This window comes from Calonectris borealis, chromosome 7 (assembly GCF_964195595.1).
Source record: "Calonectris borealis chromosome 7, bCalBor7.hap1.2, whole genome shotgun sequence".
In the NCBI taxonomy this organism is placed as follows: Eukaryota; Metazoa; Chordata; class Aves; order Procellariiformes; family Procellariidae; genus Calonectris; species Calonectris borealis.
Genome location: NC_134318.1, coordinates 40,269,038 through 40,283,625, shown reverse-complemented (window position 1 = coordinate 40,283,625; position 14,588 = coordinate 40,269,038). Strand labels below are relative to the sequence as shown.

Below are 14,588 nucleotides of genomic sequence, written 5' to 3'. Positions count from 1 at the left end.
TATAATCTCCCTTCTTCGAGTCAGAGAACTTACGTACCAGGGTAACTCATTCAGAACTCACGTTCACCTTACCTAAATGATCAATCATTAAAAAAAAATGCTCACAGTGAAAACTGAGCTCAGAATATCCAAAAATATGTATTTTTAAATGAAAAATAACATTTCAAAAAAATAACAGCTGGTCTGTTTTAGAGCTGTCTACATCAATGAATGACCAAATAAATAAATACTTTTATATGCACAGGGTACAAAGGCATTTTTGCATTGATCGCGTTGCAATTCTTAAACAAAGGTTGATTCCACATTTCATTTTGAAAGATACATTACATAACACAAAACTTGGTTATTTTACGTACATTAGCCATTCTGCAGTTGGCTCAACATTTTCTCCTTATCCTTCTAACTGAGAAACAGTAAGGATTTTTCGCCCATGCTGTAGGATCAGAGCGTGAGTGTCAGGTAAGGCAGCACAAAGGATTTAACTGCTCCTTCCCACTGATAAGTTCTACCCAGCTGGATCAATAACTCACAAACTAAGAAGGGTTTTCATGCCCATTACGGTCTATTGAACCATTGAAAAAAGTTGTCACTACAGTTTCCTCAAGCTAAACAGGCCCAGTCTTTTTTAAGCCCATATATTGCACAACAGATAAGAATAACTCCTTCAAGGCTGTTGGGATTTGTCATTATTCAGTACTGGCATTAATAACCTGCTGTTTAAAATCTCAGAAACATCTAACTGAATTATTTTTAGGAAAACATCCAAATTCCCTGACTGGATTTTTCCTGCATGTGAAGGCAGGAAGTCAAAATTTAACTTCAATGTTCAGAGAATAATGAAAAATGTCTTTTGATATTCAAACTACCAAAACAATTGATCTATCACTTCAAAAGCACAGTTGTGTTTGCAGGTCTTCGACATACACACCAGCCCAGCCATTTCTCAGTATATCCTTGGGCTCTCCCCTTAGGTCTCCTTGGACACCACACTTTACTCACAGCCAGAGGAACATCTACCCCCATCTCCAACATAGTTTGGGTGGAGTTTGTCCATTGCAGCTACTCTCATAAATTGGTAGGGTTTCTATATTAGCAAATAAAACCTCTCCTGGCTTCTTATTCCTCATGTACAGCACTTCTCAAGCCACCAGCATGAAAGTGCTCCCTGATGTATGACATTTTCATACATATGAATCAACCTGCAGAGATGATAACACCAACTTTCAGAGACGGCATCTTTAAGTACCACTCAAATAGCAAGGAGTCATTTACATCATGCAGGCCATTAGCTACATCCAGTATCACATCTCAACCACTACAAATATGGGCCGGATTCGAACCTGGAAGAAGAAACCTGGCTGACTGTTGCCTCAAACAGAATTTTTGGACCACCTGATCCTCCTCACCATTAGTAACTTCAGGATGTTGGAAGATCAAACTGCATCACAAATCCACACCAACAGCTCTTTATCCAAGCATGGTCTGTTGGATTTTTTTGCTTGTTTGGGGTTTCTTTCACTATTAAAAATCATTTATTTTCAGTTCAGACAGGAACACATGGCTACAGGCAGCAGCTAAACCAACGGTTCTCATCTCTGAGATCTTGTAGGGGCAAAGACAAAAAGACAAGCAGTGCCTATAATCCTACTGGCCTCTTGCAATACTCATTCACTTGGGGGTCGCACACATCAAAATCCAAACTCTCCATGATTTCTATGGGTTTTTTAAGAGGCTCTCAGACTTGCTCTTAAAGCAACAAAAGTCCTTTTCCTAGTGGCTTACACAACTACAGCTATTTAATCCTGCCACTGCCACCTGTAAACACGTGGATTGATTCATCAAGGTCTAGCTCACTCTTGAACGCCACCTTTGAAGGGTTGGAGGCTGGCATTTGCTGTGCATATACACCAGGGCATCTCCAGGTTCTCTAAAGGCTGCTACAATTCCTCCTCAGAAGAGCAGCTATACCTCTCGCCCTCTAGCACTCGATGAAACACATCCACACAACTACTTATTCTGCACTGTCTACAGAAAAAAGACCACCGACCGCTGAAATTCAAGAGATGCCTCACTCAGTGCTGTAGCAGCACAGAGACCCTATGATGAGTATTTTCAAAGTCAACTGGAGGATTCAGCATGGCACGTTCAGTGACTGCCAGTGCCCTTTGCAAATCTGCATCAGCACAGGGCTGAACTGTGGCTCGTGGGGAGCATCCATACCACCTCCTTTTAAAGACTTATTTCAGCGTAATCATCTCGATTTTCGACTACGATTTTCGATTACTCGATCACGACTACAAGTATGTGACTCAGGACAGGAGGCCAAGTTAGGTGACTGATTTACCCATTGAGGATCCTTCATTAACAGATACCTGAGCAGATCAGCCTCCCAGTCCAGACACAAAGATTAACTGCATAGAAGTTGGTAGTGTGAATGCCCACACCAGTATCTGGCCTCCATTAAGCACAAAGATACTGGGCGAAATTAAAAAATATAGAGACTAGAGGAAGAAATAAACAGTGCTTAACTTACCCTCTTCCAAGAGAGATCAAAACAGGCTTCTCCATCCCAATCAGAACTCGGAAAGCTTCATTAAGGTTTGCATAGGTGAAGTTTTCTGCTGCATCTCCGATAACCACGCAGTTTGGGTTTGCTTTATCAATCTCAGCAAATTCAGGGACAAGAGCTACAGAAGGAGGAAAAAAAAAAAAAATAAAATCCACAAATCCCTCCTTGGCATTTCAGATCCCATTGGAACTGATGGTTTTCCCCAGATTTGTGTTTCCCTTCATTCATTCCCCAACACATTAAAAAAAAAAAAAATAATCCAAGTCTGAATCAACTGTTCTTCAGACCCCTTCTATTCCCACCCGGATACTGCAATTCATCTGTCCCACAACGAAGAGCAAAATAAACCATTTCCTAGCCTTGCCTTAGCTCCCGCCACCCCCGTCTCAGTTCTATCTCAGCTCATTATATGCAGGCACCTAGACCCAAGGCAAACTTCTGGGAGTTGAATGAAAATCTATAACAGCAAGGGCAGGATCCACCTCCTTTCTCCACACCCACACTTTACAGAACACTTTAAACTTAAAACCTCTGTTGTGATAACAAAAACAATGTAATGCCCTGCACAAGACCTCACCTATCTCCTAGTCTCTGTGGTTAAGCAGCAGACTCCTGTGCCCCTGCTGACCCTGTGCCTTCACTGTACCATTGCCATAATTGAGACCTCGCTCAGGCCAGACCACTAAGGTTTATTCCAGAGTCTCATGACTAAGGAAAAAGCTTTTCCCTGTAGGAAAACAACAGCTGGGAGCTCTTCCCCCCCACGAGCTATGGAAATTCACTGCTCTATCGCAAACACCCACATCTCTCTGGGGTGTCCCCCTGCATGTCCCAGCATCTGCTGCAGTGTTGTCCCACCGTTGTGCACGAGCAAGTGCGGCCTCAGGCCGCGCTCCTTCAAAATGCGGCAGGCTGCTGGTGCTGGCGCAGTGACTTCGGTCACGGAGATGTCAAAGCCCATGCCCTGGAGCTTCTTCACAAACTTCTCCCTGGTCGCTTGGGTTTCGTTAGTGCAGAACCGCAGCTTCAGACCAGATGCTTTGATCCTGTTGAGTAAAAGCAGCAGAGGGGTTAACCAGACATAGAAAAGGAGCTAAGAGTATCAGCTTTGCTGTTCCGCTCCTAACTTGGATAATTACAATAAAAATGCAAAGAGGAAATGCCAGAACAGGAGCAGGATCCCTTACCGTGACCAAGATAAGGCTAAAATATATTGATTCTGGGCACTACAGCCGCTGTTTTCATGTGCAGGGCCCTTGCCATAGCATGTAACTGCCCTTCTGGAGCAGAGAGCTAAGCTGAACTTGGCACCACAGGCGATGCCCACCATCCCCAGGATGCCACAGTCTGTCAGGCACACGCTCCCTCCACACACCAAAAACCCCCAAATCCAGTTCCTTTTCTTTAAACTGGTCCATGGACGTAGACACACATGAACTGAAAGCACTGCGTAGCCACGAGTGCAGTACCTGGTGTGATACCACTGGCTATTAGCCTTTTAACTTGGACTTTCACCTTTCCACTTACTGACCACCCGCTGCAGTGATTTGCTGGAGGCAACAGCAAGGCTTTGCACTTCAGCAGACTCCAGGTAAGAGGCCAGCTAGTTGCAATGATGCTTATATCATCACTGGGGTGCCTGCAGTTACATTTATCATTTAATCTCTCATAAACCACCTGTGCTGTTACTTGGTGGGTAATCCTGAAAAATATGGTACTTCAGCTGATTCATTAATAAATGTTTACAGGTAAATGGCTCCTCAAGGGAAGAAAACGCGGCCCCAAGTGCCCAGAGCCAAGGACATGGTTCCTGTGGAGCGGTACTCTGCAATCTCGTGCAAATCCTCTGCCTCTGAGCGACTTTGTTTCCCGACCCAAGCTGTGGTGACCTACTGGGGATGTCATGAAGAGACCTCTTCTCCAAAGATGAGTTGTCAGCCTTTTGGAGAACCAACGTATTTGAAAGTGGCCATGGAAAATCAGAGGCATTGAAAACGTACCACAATTTTTTTCAAATATTTGCCAAAGGGACTGTCACTCAGCTCCTCAAATATATTAAAATGCCAAACTTCTGTCAGTTTTAGTGTGAATTTGTACCTCATTATCTTTGAGGACCTGACCTAATATGGGTTTAGATACCTAGGTAAGTTAGGGGCTAGGCTTATAAATTCTTATTAAAATATTATTACTTTTCTTTGTGTTAGGATGAAAAAGGACTTTTCCATTAGGAAAGCCCCTGCGCTGATTCTCAAGACAACAAAATGTGGTGGGTTCCTTTTCTAGGGAAGACGATCCCAATCAGTTGGTGTAAACACTGAAACCACCTTGAGGTAAGATATCTGATGATGAACTTTCCATCAAAGGATTCTTAGAAATCCTGTCCTGGCCCAGAGAGCCCCTTCCACTTGTTAAAACTGCATGCCAGTGTCTTCTTCAATAACACAGGTGATTCATTTCTTTCTTATTATTTGTCTTTCCTAATCATAGGTATGTGAATTATCAATTACACTTAGTGGTTAATTGCCCTTCATAAAGATAGCTTTTCTATTTTAAATTAGGCAGTTAATATATTGTAACTAATAGCATCCACTTGTACATTATAAATATATCTTCATTGATTGGAGCAGTGAATGTGAGATTCACTCACAAGTTAATGAAGCAATTGAGTGAAGAAGTGCAGGGTGTACCCAGGGAATAATTATTGTTAATGAATTATGATGTGACCTTCTCAGAACAATGAACAATTGGTGTGACAGTGGGATGACAGTATTCCACATCTGTTATTCGAAACACGGTTTCAGCTGTAGTTAAAAAGCAAAGCAGTGTAATTTGGATACATAACAAACTTTAATAGAGTATGCGGTGGTTAAAAAAATCTTATTCTAAATGCAAAGCCTATCTGCACACTCTTAGGAAAAAAATCCTGTGATTCACGATTGCCTGGAAGCAGACATTTGTTGAGTAAGAATCTATTCTTTCTCTTCCTAAAGGTCAACGAAATGAATCCAGGAACAACACTATCCCTCTACTTGCACAGACAAACAAATGTGCCCTCACAGGTCAGCTTGGTGAAAGCAGAGATTCAGTTTTCCTACACTACAAATTCAACTTCTTTTTCAGAATTTTAGATGAAAAACAGAGCTACACTTCTGAAAGGCATGACCAAAGCGGAAGCAGTCTGGACACATCCTGGACTGCTTCATACCTTCGTGGCCACCAGCAGTTACCACCTCAACAAACTAGCTCAGTAAATGCTTAGTATCAGGTGAGGTCTACAAAGAGTTAGGCCGAGCTGGTCAGAAAATGGGAGTCCTCTGGTGAAACATGGAAAGGACTCTCAAAAATATCCTGGAACACTAAACAAAAGAAAAATTGTCAAGAACTCCAGAGAAGACTTATTTCTACAAAAATAATTTGCAATGAAAAGCCACCTTCTCCTTCAAAGTCAGCGTCTCTAAAAAGACCCTCTGCTAGCTCTCCACCAAATCCTTGTACGATACAGTCACACTCACTGGTACGTGCATGATTATACACACACCGGGAAAAATCCATCCCTCGATGCCCAGCACGGGGACGATGAGCGGAGCCTGCAGGCCAGCATGCATCGGCAAACAACTATTAACTCAGAGCTTAAATAATCAGTGGGAGCTTTTAACAACAGTTCTCCACAGGGGGAAATCCTGGCTCCACTCGTGTTTACAACAAAACTCTCCTGCAGTTTTCATGGTCAGGTTTGGCACAGGGAGGAACTAAAAGAGATGGCTTGAAGGTCTTTGTCAGACGGAGGCAAGATGCTTTGCATAGCAAGTCAATACTGCACTGGGGGCACTGGTGCTACGCTGGCCAGCTTAACGGGAAAGCTCGAGCTACTGAGCTGACCCAGCCACCAGTGTTCACATTTTAAGAAGCACGTGCAAAGCAAGTTACTGCCATTTCTAATGCCAGCAAGTGTGGGGATGTTAGGAGAAGAATAAAGAACAAAATTTGTAATGTGATGCCTTATAAGATAAAGAGCAAGGGATTAGATACCTGCAAGTACAGAAGAATGAGGCAACAGCAGATGAAATACACAACACACATTTTATCAAGATCTCCAGCGTATTACAGATTTATCAGCATCTATATTACAGAAGCGCAGCCACACCCAGGAAACCCAGTCAATCAGGGCTTCAGCTGACTTCCATACATCGCGGCCATGATAAAGACCCAGTCAGACTCCAGAAGCACCAGAAATCAATCCTGATTAGAGCGCAAGCCAAGCACGAGGACAGGCAGCACTGCGATCCACGCTGCGGGGACTCTGCACAGTCCAGGTAGCTGTGGACGTCCCGAGGCCACCTCTCGCTCCCCGTTCAGGGCCATCAGCAGGCTCACTGTCCTGCTTCGTTTCCAACACGACTGCTCACCCCACTCCTAATGCCCACGGGCAGGAGCAGGGGAACTTGAACTTCACCTGCATGTGGGGAGCTAGGCATGAAGGGAGAGCAGCTTCTGACTTTTTGGGGTGTCACAAATAGCAAACTCAGCTAAAAGCATCTCTGCGGCAAAAGAAACGTGTCGGAGCCCCTCTCAGAGGGGACGGCAGAGCGTGCAGGGCAGCAGGGAGCAGACGAAAAGCCCAGTTACACCTCTCCAGCTGCACGCCGCACAGGTGCTAAGCAAAGGAACTATCACAGAAGAAACTTCCAAGCCCAAAATTAAAAGCAGACAGATGAGCATCAAACTAACACACCAACAGGTGGGTAGTGAGACTTTTTCTAAGCCTTACCAGAGGAGGCATTTAAACCCACTCCAGACCAAAGCAACCACTCAGTTGCCCAAACAATCCCTAAACCTAGAACCGGGGCACCCATCTGGCTCCGGGCACGCTGTGAGCACATTTATATGGGAGAGATGGAAATGAGGTTTTTAATTTCAGCCCTGAGCTGCCCCTCACGCTACGCCAGCTCTTTGAACTGACCTTTACCTCGTTCTGCCGGAGCAGGACACGACGCTGAGTGACAATGTCCCACAATGCAATTACCGTGCGTCAGATGAGCCGGTCCCTTACAAATCACCTCGAACTTTACACATCTGCTGGCTGTCAGCATCTGCCAGGTTCACTCACCCGAAAATAATGAAAAAACTCTCATTATTGTTCCATAACAGGTAAAGTGTTAGGACAATTATTAGACATCCTGACTGACCTTGTGCAGACTTAACCAACTGCCCTTGCCAACCTTTATGGGCAGCCTTTGGGCATATAAAACACAAAAACTGTTCTTTCAGATGATGTAAAGGTTGTGACACTGGTAGGAAAAGAAATGGCCCCGGGATCTAGCTGGAAGCCATTACTCCTTCTTAAATTCACATTGTCCTGCACATGGCAGAAGCAACTAAGGAGACGGTATCAGGCTAAACTTCAGACTCTGACCACTCTCTTTCGCAGTGAAGGTTCTTCCCAACACGGGAGCAGCAGCAGAGTCCTGCCCGCAGCCGGCAGGTCCTGTGCAGACGGGCAGGGGGGCAGAAAGCAAAACCCCGGAAGAGGCAACAAGCCGGAGCTTGGCGAGTGTCCAACGTCAACTTCAAAGGGGTTTGGAAGAGCGCTGGTTATGAGATTTCCAGAACCGGCTTTTTTATCCTGCTTTTGGTTTTTCAGAGTGTTTTTTTTTTTCTTTAATTTAAAAGAAAAGAAAGCATGCTAAGCACTTATGATACTTGACTCTCTTGCATCAGCAGATGAATACCAGTGTGCTTCAGTGTAAACTTGTCATCACTCTAATACCATCTTTGAAACATGGGAAATAACAGTACCGGAGAGTTATCTACCTGTGACCGAACAATAAAGTGAAACCGGGACTTGTGCAGGAATGCTGTCCTCCCACCTGGGCAAGGCTAACGTTTGCTTATTGCCCTCTGCAAGGGCCAGGGTACTGGTGCTACAGGTAAAACATCTCCTGTCAAGAGGAGATGAAACCGAGCCAAGAAGAACTGAGCATAATGATCAAAAGTAGAAATGACTTGCCTGGTTTCAAGGTCAATACAGAAGAAAGAGTTTGAAAAGAGCAGAAATTTATACCACTTCTTTAGCCTGCCTGACTGATGGAGAACCACAGTGCATGATGTGGTTTTAGCCAGCATCTAAAAAACACACTCAAAATGACGAATTAAAATGGGTTTTGCAACAAGAGATCAGTACTAGTCCTCAACAGTCTGCGTAACGGTGGGTAAAACCTCATCCAGACCACAAAATGGTGAGTGATCAGGACAAAGGGAGGTATCAAAATCTTCGGTGCCTTCAGACACTGCTGACTAGCAGGCGATGGGATGTTTTTCCACTGCCCATTAAAGCCTCCCTGGCTGGCCCTGCCACTGCCGGGGAGTAATTCACCTAGCAAGTCACACACTGCTCTCCACAGAAGGCAAAAACCCTCTTCTAGCCCCTGCGATGAACAGGTTACATCCTGAAGTGTCAGATTATGTCAGATTTATGAATTAATGCAAATCCCGAGCCTGATCTTGCAGGCTTTTTCCAGGAGAACCTTCCACTGCCAGAGCAGGACGCACACCTGAGAAGAGGATGCAAAAGGGTTTTCTGGCTCAGCGCTGGCTGAAAGCGATAACCCCTTCTGGGGTCCAGCTGTGGAAACGCCTGCGCAGGGGAAGTACATTCGCTCTGCTTAAAAAGTGTATTTGTGGCAATAATGTATTACACTTTCTCCACAGATCTGCATTCCTGCTATTTAGCGGCTATTTCAGCAGCATTTTTCATCTTTAATTTCAGCTTCTGAAATAACACCAAGCAAAATCATTATTTCAACAGTCTGAAGGAGGCCAGCCATAAAAGCCCTCATCTATCCTGAGTTTGGTTTTTACAGCACAAGCCTCTCCCAGTTCCACAGAAACACTGAACTTCCCGGTGTTTTGCTTGGCGAGTGCGATGAGATCAGAGGAGTGTGGATGAAACCCCACGCACGCTCCTGTGACACAGCGACCTTGGCTTGCTTTCTGGTTGTTCCTTCTCTATCCCAGTGTCCAAACCTTTCCATTCCTCTGATTTCTTCCATCCTTACAGTATGTCCAAACTGCTTAAATCTTGGTGTCGCATCTCTAATGCTACTTTTGTCCCCTGATCTCCTGGTGTTTCCATTTGCCGATGTCCTGTCACTGTCCTGAGTATAGCCGAGCTTATTAAAACTCCCGTTCTCTGGTGGTCCAGCTTTCTGCTCCATATAGCAAGGCTGGCCTGACAAATCCTTACATACAGCACTTTTTGGCCCCGCTCTCCTTTGCATTCTTGTGTCTGCAACTCATCTCTACATCTGCTATCTCACAAGCACAATTTCCTCTCCAGATCCATATGGTTCACCTCTCTCTATATATAGAAGCGGATAATCTGGAGGGAATCCAAAGGAGGGATTGAGAAAGGGATTAAAAAATAGGAGGGCATTACCTTTGAATGGGAATGAAGGCAGATTAATAGGCATATATGAAGGAGCCACAAGAAAAGAGGCTAATGTAACTTAAGGGTGGGCAAGGGTGAAATAAGAAAGGGTACTGTTATAAAAGTAAAGACTCTGGAAACGCCACTTTGAGACACTGTTTGACAGCAAAAACTGAAAAATCACTGAATTGTAGTTCAAAGTAAACTTTAAAAACCTACCAACACCTTTATTTAGGTATTTCTATCATTCGGAATTTTTCAGAGGTAGAAATAAATACTGGTACATCAAAACAAACACAAAGTTCGTCTTGTCCTGAATTCTCTACAAAGGCTGCCTCTCTCTGACCACCGAATACAGTTGGATACCAGAATTACTGAACAAATTACCTGATGCCATAAATCGTATTCCACCTGCCGCAACAGAAGGGTAGACAACAGATTTGTCTACAAATTTGTAGACAACAATATGCCACAACAGTGACATCTAGAATTAAGTATTTAATAAAAAGAACACATGCTTTTGAAGTGAATCTGCAGAAAGAAAGTACAAAGCAGAATGCAAGAAAAATCCTTCTGGTCCATCACGTTTGGTAACAAGATGCATTTAACCACTGCAGATTACCAAATTAGCTTAAAGTATTACACCTAGCAGTCCCAAACTTTAACCGCACTGCAGAAACTGAATCAGGGCTTCTCACCTTGTCTTGTAGTGGCTGGCTGATTGTTATATCGCAGCAACACAATACCGAGCACGATTCAAACATATGGGTGTATTTTGTAACAAAAGTAAACTCTGGTAGACTTTAAGTACTTGGTAACTCTCCACTTTGGAGCCAGCAAGAAAAAAATCTGAGCTTTGGGGATTCTGTTAGCATGCACAGGTCTGGAATATATTTATTTGCATTAAGCAAAACATTTTTATGGATAATATAATGAATCATACTCCAACAGCTTTCATTCTGTGCTAAACGGAGTTGGGGGTTTTTGCTCCTAAAGCTACTATTTATTCCATTAAAATTTCAGTCAAAACCAAGTTATCTTTGTCACAGTCAAATTTTTACTTTGTGTACAAACACCACCTGTTTGTAAATAATGAATTCTGTCTCTCAGAAAAAGAAAGTAAATTGCCAAAAGGTTTCGCTTAGCCTATTTTATAGAGAAAGAATTCACTCTCACGTGCTCTGCGTACCTACTTTAGGAAGTACCATACTATTTCATTGCAATCGCTCGAAGACCAAGCTGTGTTCCAACAAACTTAGTGTGATTGTAATCTGGAAGCAATCAACAACTAATTCCAGTGCATAACTAGCAAAGACAACATGGAATCTGAATGGTGATACTGCTGTGGATATGCAAAGAATCAGGTTTGATTCTAAGATTCCAGACCAAGTCCACCAAACATGAAAGATGGGGGAAAAAAGTTACTATCACAGTGGTAAACTGAGACAAGTCTCAAGTTCTAAAGCACAGAACGAGGCAGAGTGCTGCTCATCCACTACAGGGATTAATCAGTATTTATACAAGGTAGTGGATGAACCAGTGGGTGAACATTAGCTAGTAGGTATCACTGTAGTATCTTCTATTATTCTTTATTGGTAAATATTTGTACGGCACATAATCATGCTGATGGACAGTAAGCAGCTCAAGACCCTAAAGGTTAATGATGTTTAAATTCCAAAAGTGTAAGCACTTACTCATGCAATTTGTGTAGACAGCACTTGGGACTACCCACAGCTTCAGGGACACAGATCTTTTTAAAAAAATAATGAACATTGCTGATTAGGAGAGCAAATATGGGTTAGGAAGGTCCACCTCTCTCAGAAAACTGAGGCCATAGCTAACGTTACAGACTAGAGTGGAGCTGTGACAACTCTGCACCCGCTGAGGATCAATTCCTGGATCTCCTTCTGGCTCTGCCAGTGAACAGCTACATGACAATACAGAACTGCTTCATCTTTTTGTGTCTCTGCTGCTTCAGAAAGGGCAGGTGACACCTACCCTTCCTTGGGATCCATGGGCAGAAAGTGTAAAGAGAGTTACGGCAAAGACAAATGAGCAGATATTTACACAAGAGTTTCTATAGTTTATTTGAAAGTCTCTTTCTAGGAGGAACAACTCCTTTGCTATCACATGTCCTGAAGGCATAGCAAGCCTTGAAACTTTGAACATCTGCACAGACTGTGCTAAGCCATGCTTCAGTTATCTTCTGTGACAACAAAGATTTCCTACTCCTTGTCGCACACACACTTTCAGATGGCTCTTTGTGAGCTCACCACTGTCCCACCCAAACCCCTGCACGCTGAATTGCTTTACGGTTCCAGTTCCGCTTGTTCTCCTTGCAATCTTTGCCTTGTTAGACTCTCCAGGTATTTTATTTTAACACGACTGTCCAGCTGCTCCACAGCCTCCTTGCTCCCCAGATTTCCGTTGCTCTTTTAAAGGACTCTGTAGAAAGTTGTGCTAACAGATGCACTATACTGGCCAAACAACAGGATGTTGTAAATGTCCAACTACTGTGTGCTTTTCATATGGATATGCTAATGGGCACACTATCAGCACACAGCTGTAAATGCAAATAACAGAGCACAGGGTGAGCATCTTTTATGGATGTTTAACCACCTTCTGTCTTGTAAGAGACCAGCTCCCTGCTATTTGTAAGATAAAAAGTGAATAGCTCACCTCGTGTCAATGCTGTGTAAATCAATTAAGACAATAACAGCACAGTACAGAGGCACTGTTAAGGCTGGCTCCAGAAGAAGCCTTTAAGTCACCGATGGGCTTTCTGATCTGCTCCACAGTGTCTGCCAGTTAACCGCACACACTCGGAAGAGATGTGTTTTACTTAACTCTGTTATAAGGATTTTTTTAAAACAACAACAAACGTATGCCACAGTAAACTAAATCAAGAAACGTTATGGGTCAAATTATCTTACCAAGCTGCTTTTGGATTTTCTAGGCATCTACCACTCCAATATCCCCACCTAAAGTTAACAATAACAGTCCCTGGTGGATTTAATGACAGTCACGGCACTCTGGCTTCTGGGTTAAACCAGGGGTGCCCATCTGCCATAGTCCGGCAGTAAAAAGAAGGATCCGGATTCACCTTATCACTACTTAAGCGCAGAAGGAGGTCTGCTCTGTACAACAAATACTTCTGTGGTTCATCCTTTCGGCCTCCGATTTGCCAATTCCCTTTCAGTGCATACTGATTGCAAAGATATTTCACAGGTAAAATTTATCAGAGATGCAGGTACATTACCAATAAATAATTCCCAGTTGTAACACTTAGTGTTTCATCACAAGTTATACCAACTTGGATCGTGACTACTGATGCTTCCCTCAGGAGGGTCTCTACGGCACTGGGAAGTGTGTTACTGAATGTCATCTTGGTCAGGATGTTTCAGTGCCCATCGGCTTCTTTGGTCATTTTTCTGCTCCACCTGACTGTACTGCTAGCTAAAACCAACCAAACAAGAGAGAATCACCCCCCTGCAGCCATCATAAATATAAATATTCTGCTGGCAGAAATTACATTGTCACTCTTTCAAATACTAACCGAAATAACTGCATAGCAGAATTTGGCTGAAAACAAGAAAAATAATGCAGAAAAAAATAGTTTTAGTGGAGTCGAAATGGCTTCAGTCGTATGAAACCAATAGCAAATGAAAATGTTTACTTATGGTTTTTATTGGTGTGTACTATGTGTTGTTACACAAAGTTAATTGCTGTAATGGTGTGAGAGATGATGTAGCAAGACAATCTGAAGAGAACAGGTCAGCCGTCATATTATGAGAGTTCATATCTGTAGTATCAATTATCAAAATGGTATTTAAGGCTCCTATTGGACATATATATGCACTAAAAGATTTTAGATATCTCTTTTAGCAAAATTTGAATTAGTTACAAAGTTCCTAGCTATCTGCAATTACGTCTTTTCAATTGATACAAAAATGAATTAATTAAAAAAGAGCCGCTTTTTGCTTTAATCCGTCTGCTTGAAACCACCGAGCATTACTATGACGCAGACACAAATATTAATGACCAACTGGCAATAGGATAATGAGTCAATAAAGATTTTAAATGGTGTGAGCTAGAACAATTACGAACCTAATAGGCAGATAAATAAGGCTACTTGACTTTACTCAAGGAAAATTATTATTCTTAACCACTTACATTGAATGACCTGAATAAAATGTTTGGGTTTTTTTTTCCCTTCCTGGCACTTTTCCATACTCACTTCTGCTGTCCCCAATTTCCACAGCTATGACCACCGCTTCTCCATTGCTTATTGACACGAAACTCCTCGGTGCCCACATATGCTAAAAACAACCATTATGTTCCCAGCACGCTCCCTAGGAAACAAGCCTCGTGCAGAGAAGCCCCATGGACATTTCCAGTATTTCAAGAGAAAGCCCGTAATATTTTACATTTAGCCCAAGGCCAGAGTTTTACTATTGTTTCATCGGCATATTTCTGACATTGCCATAAGTTAAACTGCAGTTTACGTTGCCTCCATGCGGGAGGTTTCAGCAAATGCAGTGACAAAAGTTATTAAAAAGCAGCCTGCAACCTGATGGAAAATAAAGTTTAAAA

General features: G+C 43.0%; 1 protein-coding gene across 6 annotated transcripts in view; it reads right to left on the bottom strand.

Moving 5' to 3' along the window:
- Window positions 1-14,588, bottom strand: part of LHPP (phospholysine phosphohistidine inorganic pyrophosphate phosphatase) — an 89,195-nt gene that overhangs the window by 72,188 nt on the left and 2,419 nt on the right. For all 6 annotated transcript variants that reach the window (XR_012674379.1, XM_075155253.1, XM_075155257.1 and 3 more), the window contains exons 2-3: window positions 3,428-3,615; window positions 2,534-2,687 (exon numbers count right to left, since the gene is read on the bottom strand). Coding sequence is in view for 5 of the 6 variants with exons in the window: in XM_075155253.1 (XP_075011354.1) it covers window positions 2,534-2,687; window positions 3,428-3,615 (342 nt within the window). In the remaining variant the exon portion in view is untranslated. The remainder of the gene's footprint in view (window positions 1-2,533; window positions 2,688-3,427; window positions 3,616-14,588) is intronic.